The sequence below is a fragment of the Oncorhynchus keta genome, chromosome 35 (assembly GCF_023373465.1).
Source record: "Oncorhynchus keta strain PuntledgeMale-10-30-2019 chromosome 35, Oket_V2, whole genome shotgun sequence".
NCBI classification, from domain to species: domain Eukaryota; kingdom Metazoa; phylum Chordata; class Actinopteri; order Salmoniformes; family Salmonidae; genus Oncorhynchus; species Oncorhynchus keta.
In genome coordinates, this window is record NC_068455.1 from 13,757,410 (window position 1) to 13,763,966 (window position 6,557).

The 6,557-nt window shown below is 44.9% G+C and overlaps 1 protein-coding gene across 1 annotated transcript in view; it reads right to left on the reverse strand.

The window, feature by feature from the left end:
• LOC127915637 (sericin-2-like) overlaps positions 1-6,258 on the reverse strand; it is a gene marked incomplete at its 3' end in the record, with an annotated part of 10,529 nt that extends 4,271 nt beyond the window's left edge. Inside the window, exon 1 of the mRNA XM_052495865.1 lies at positions 5,788-6,258. Within this exon, the coding sequence (XP_052351825.1) occupies positions 5,788-6,258 (471 nt within the window). The remainder of the gene's footprint in view (positions 1-5,787) is intronic.
• Positions 6,259-6,557: the final 299 nt, after the last annotated feature.

The window sequence follows — 6,557 nt, forward strand, 5'->3', positions numbered from 1 at the left end:
ACTACTACTACTACTGCTGCCACCACTACTACAACTACAACTACACCTACTACTACTGCTGCCACCACTACTACTTCTGCTGCTGCCACCACTACTACTACTACTACTGCCACCACTACTGCAACTACTACTACTACTACTACCACTTACTACTGCTACTATTACTTCTGCCATCACTACTACTACTACTACTACTACTACCACCACTACTACAACAACTACTACTACTGCCACCACTACTACAACTACTACTACTACTGCCACCACTACTACTACAACAACAACTACTACTACTACTACTACTACTACTACTACTACTACTACTACTGCCAACACTACTACTACTACTACTGCTACTAATACTACTACTGCCACCACTACTACAACTACTACTACTACTACTACTGCCGCCACTACTACAACTACTACTACTACTACTACTGCCACCACTACTACAACTACTACTACTACTACTGCCACCACTACCACAACTACTACTACCACTACCACCACGACTACTACTACTTCTGCCACCACTACTACTGCTGCTGCCACCACTACTACTACTACTACTACTACTGCCACCACTACTGCAACTAATACTACTGATCCTACTACTACTACCACTACCACCACTATTACTACTACTACTACTACTACTGCCACGACTATTACTACTGCTACTATTACTTCTGCCATCACTACTACAACTACTACTACTACTACCACCACTACTACAACTACTACTACTACTACTGCCACCACTACTACAACTACTACTGCCACCCCTACTACAACTATTTCTACTACTGCCACCACTACTACTACCACTACTACTACTGCCACTACTACTACTACTGCCACCACTACTACTACCACTACTACTACTGCCACTACTACTACTACTACTGCTACTGCCACTACTACTGCCACCACTACTACAACTACTACTACTACTACTGCCACCACTACTACCACTACTACTACTACTACTGCCACCACTACTACTACTACTACTACTACTGCCACCACTACTACTACTACTACTACTACTGCCACTACTACTACTACTACTACTACTACTGCCACTACTACTACTACTACTACTACTGCCACTACTACTACTACTACTATTACTACTACTACTACTGCCACCACCACTACTACTACTACTACTGATCCTACTACTACTGCCACCACTACCACTACTACTGCTGCCACCACTAATACTACTACTACTTCTACTGCTGCCACCACTACTGCTGCCACCACTACTACTACTACTACTACTACTGCCACCACTACTACTACTACTACTACTGCCACCACTACTACTACTACTACTGCCACCACTCCTACTACTAATACTACTAATTCTACTGCTGCCACCACTACTGCTGCCACCACTACTACTACTACTACTACTACTACTACTACTACTACTACTACTACTGCCACCACTACCACTAATACTGCTGCCACCTCTACTACTACTACTAATACTACTACTTCTACTGCTGCCACCACTACTGCTGCCACCACTACTACTACTACTACTACTACTACTACTGCTGCCATTACTACTACAACTACAACTACTACTACTACTACAACTGCTGCCACCACTACTACGACTACCACTTCTACTGCTGCCACCACTACTACTACTACTACTACTACTACTACTACTGCCACCACTACTACAACTACAACTACTACTACTACTACTACCACTTCTACTGCTGCCACCACTACTATAACTACAACTACTACTACTACTACTGCTGCCACCACTACTACTACTACCACTTCTACTACTGTCACCACTACTACTATTACTACTACTGCCACCACTACTACTATTACTACTACTACTACTGCCACCACTACTACAACTACTACTACTACTACTACTACTACTACTGCTGCCACCACTACTACAACTACTACTACTGATCCTACTTCTACTACTACTACTACTACTACTACTACTGCCACCACTACTACAACTACTACTACTACTACTACTACTACTGCTGCCACCACTACTGCAACTACTACTACTGATCCTACTTCTACTACTACTACTACTACTACTACTACTGCCACCACTACTACTGCCACCACTACTAGTACTACTGCTACTACTACTACTTCTACTGCTGCCACCACTACTGCTGCCACTACTACTACTACTACTACTACTACTAGTACTACTACTACCACCACTACTACTACTACTACTACTGCAACTACTACTACTACTACTACTGTGACTACTACTACTACGACTACTACTACTACTGCCACCACTACTACTACTACTGCCACCACTACTACTACTACTTCCACCACTACTACAACTACAACTACTACTACTGCCACCACTACCACAACTACTACTACTACTACTACTACTACTACTACTACTACTGCCACCACTACTACAACTACTACTGCCACAACTACTACTACTACTACTACTACTGACACCACTACTAATACTACTACTGACACCACCACTACTACTACCACTACTACTACTACTACTACTACTACTACTACTGCCACCACTACTACTACTACTTCTACTACTACTACAACTACTTGTAATACCCAATCTCTCCATCAGGGGGTGGGGTCACACTAGAGGGCCTTCAATATCCAACAGAAATATGTTGATCTCGTGAGCTTGGGAATGGGATTATCTAAAAATGCAAGTAGCACCCTCCATCATAACCATGCCTGTCTGTAAGTAATAGTTGACACTAAAACATACATATTACAAAGTACATTTTCATTCCCTACTTCATCTTTCCCCCCTTGCTCTGCTTTGGTCAGCTCTCACAGCTAGCCTTTGTCCATGCAGAGTTTCCAGAAGGGGCTGCCGAATAATTATTCAGTGGAACTTGAGAGTGTCAGAGGTAAAAAATATGACCAAGCACATCAATAGAGGCCTGAGTTGAGGCTCTGGACATTCCATCTGTCTGCAGTAGCATTACATCAGGCCTTTTTGTTGTTGTTACTCTGTCTGTTTTGTGTTTCTGTGCATTTCTTGTCCCATTTCATCATTTTTCTGAAGTGTGTGTGACCATGTGTAAAATTAACTTGATAATCTAATAAGATTAAACTGTTGATGTGTGTGTGTGTGTGTGTGTGTGTGTGTGTGTGTGTGTGTGTGTGTGTGTGTGTGTGTGTGTGTGTGTGTGTGTGTGTGTGTGTAGTGCATAGTTGCGGACATGTATGTGTATGCATATGTGTGTGACATGTCTGTGTCATCTGTGTGTGTGTGCGGAGAATGCGAGTCTCTCTCTCAATCTCTGTGCACTCTAACCAGGCAGCCCCTGGCCTTCTTTCATTGCTCAGAAACCCTTCATTCTGTTGTAGTAATCAGAGCTGAGGCTCTGGGAGGCCTCCTCATCATCTTTACATGACTGCTGCTTTGCTCTCTCTCCTCTCATTCACAGATGCGGTAATTAACCATCATACCACAGATGGGATCGATATTTACCCTCCCCCTCTGTCTCCCGTCTCTCTCTTTCTTTCTCTTTCTTGGTTCTTGTTCTCGGTCTCTCTTTCTCAGTCGCTCTCGCTCTACCACTTTCTCCCTCCCCCTCTGTCTCCCGTCTCTCTCTTTCTTTCTCTTTCTTGGTTCTTGTTCTCGGTCTCTCTTTCTCAGTCGCTCTCGCTCTACCACTTTCTTTCTCCCCCTCTCTCTCCCCTTCTCCCCCTCCCCACCTCTCTCCCCATCTATCTTTTGCTCTCTTCCTCTTTCTATCTTTTCCTGCACCCTTCTCCTCTCTTATACACAAGTCCCATAATTACACTGGAACAGCCAGCCAGCCAGCCAGCCAGCCAGCCAGCCAGCCAGCCTCAGACTACAGGCCCCTCAACTCTCTCTCACCTCCTCTCCCTCTCCTCTCCACCATCCCCTTCCTTGCCCCCTCTCCTTCCTCCCCAGCCTCCTCCTCCCCTGCTCAATACGTTATTAGTGGCAGGATCTTTGGAGAGCCTTTGTGGATTAACTAAAGAAATGTGAGATTGATGTCTGCCTCTAGAAATACAATTTTAGTTTTTTATTGGTCTGTGTACATGTGTGAGAGAGATACCGTGTGTGTATGTGTGCATAAAATAATATATATTGAGAGAGAGAGAATGATTTGAAGTATGCATGTCGTACGTGAGTTTGTGTGTTCTGAAGTGTATAAACGTGCATGTAGTATGAGGGAGTTTGAGATGAGGGTTTGTTAATTAGCTATGTAAAACCCTCACAAATGCATGCTGATATGCCTCTCTCACAACAAATTAATATTTTCACTTATTCCAATGTCTTCTCTCCACTTTATTCAAGAGGGGAAAAATCTCATTCTAATCTTCCAGAGCAATCATCACATGGCTTCTATGTCTCCAGTCCATTGGTTAAACATTGTGTGTGTGCGTGCTTGTGTCTGTCTAGCGTTATCATGGCTCCGAAATGGTTGTACATGTCAACCAGTTCACAGTGGCAGCCGCTTGACTGGGAGATTAACATCTATTCCAGAGATAGCGGATTAGCATCTATTCCAGAGATATCAGATTAACATCTATTCCAGAGATAGCAGATTAGCATCTATTCCAGAAATAGCAGATTACCATCTATTCCAAAAATAGTAGATTACCATCTATTCCAGAAATAGCAGATTACCATCTATTCCAGAGATAGTAGATTAGCATATATTCCAGAGATAGCAGATTAGCATCTATTCCAGAAATAGCAGATTACCATCTATTCCAGAAATAGCAGATTACCATCTATTCCAAAAATAGCAGATTAGCATCTATTCCAGAAATAGCAGATTACCATCTATTCCAAAAATAGAAGATTAACATCTATATCAGAGAAAGCAGGTTAACATCTATGTGAGATACAATATTAACATATATTTCAAAGATAGCAGATTAACATATATTTCAGATATAGCAGGTTAACATCTACTTCAGATATAAAATATGAACATATATTTCAGAGATAGCAGAATAACATCTATTCCAGAGATAGGGGATTAACATATATTTCAGATTGCAGGTTAACATCTGTTAACATCTGTCTGTCTCCCAGCCTGTCTGTCTCCCTGCCTGCCTGCCTGTCTCCCTGCCTGTCTGTCTCTCTGCCTGTCTGTCTCCCTGCCTGTCTGTCTCTCTGCCTGTCTGTCTCCCTGCCTGTCTGTCTCTCTGCTTGTCTGTCTCCCTGCCTGTCTGTCTCCCTGCCTGTCTGTCTCCCTGCCTGTCTGTCTCCCTGCCTGTCTGTCTCTCTGCTTGTCTGTCTCCCTGCCTGTCTGTCTCTCTGCCTGTCTGTCTCCCTGCCTGTCTGTCTCCCTGCCTGTCTGTCTCCCTGCCTGTCTGTCTCCCTGCCTGTCTGTCTCCCTGCCTGTCTGTCTCCCTGCCTGTCTGTCTCCCTGCCTGTCTGTCTCTCTGCTTGTCTGTCTCCCTGCTTGTCTGTCTCCCTGCCTGTCTGTCTCTCTGCTTGTCTGTCTCCCTGCCTGTCTGTCTCTCTGCCTGTCTGTCTCCCTGCCTGTCTGTCTCTCTGCCTGTCTGTCTACCTGCCTGTCTGTCTCCCTGCCTGTCTGTCTCTCTGCTTGTCTGTCTCCCTGCCTGTCTGTAATGTCAGGCCTCTGTCTACATGGTACATCTCAAGAGGTGGTGTCAGCTGTGTGTTAATAGTGTGTGTGTGGGGGGGGTAGAGCCTAGGGAATAGAGTGCCATTTGGGATGAATTCAGAGAGGTGCATTTGATCTCCAGGGAAGACACCAGGGAGCGGGGAGAGGTGCATTTGATCTCCAGGTAAGACACCAGGGAGCAGGGAGAGGTGCATTTGGTCTCCAGGTAAGACACCAGGGAGCAGGGAGAGGTGCATTTGGTCTCCAGGTAAGACACCAGGGAGCAGGGAGAGGTGCATTTGGTCTCCAGGTAAGACACCAGGGAGCAGGGAGAGGTGCATTTGGTCTCCAGGTAAGACACCAGGGAGCAGGGAGAGGTGCATTTGGTCTCCAGGTAAGACACCAGGGAGCAGGGAGAGGTGCATTTGGTCTCCAGGTAAGACACCAGGGAGCAGGGAGAGGTGAATTTGGTATCCAGGTAAGACACCAGGGAGCGGGGAGAGGTGCATTTGGTCTCCAGGTAAGACACCAGGGAGCAGGGAGAGGTGAATTTGGTCTCCAGGTAAGACACCAGGGAGCAGGGAGAGGTGACTCTTGTCAATACTAAGAAGGGGCGACCCATAAAGGGTGGCAGTTATTTCCATAAAAGTGTGTGGTTTTTCCCTATCCCAGATTGCTGAACTAATGCTAGTATTTCTGTCAATGTGTTTTGTCACTCTGTATGCTAGCATTACTGTGGGAGGATTGTGGTTATAGGAATGATTTGTGAAGGATGTTTTAGGTGGGCCTGGCAAGTGTTTTATAAACCAGAAAAGATAAATGTGCTCTACATTGAGTGTAATAGTTTGTGCCACAGTGGGGCAGCCACATCTTCTCATTCTATAAGCAAGGAGAAAGTATATTCACTGTAGCTTTTTTCTT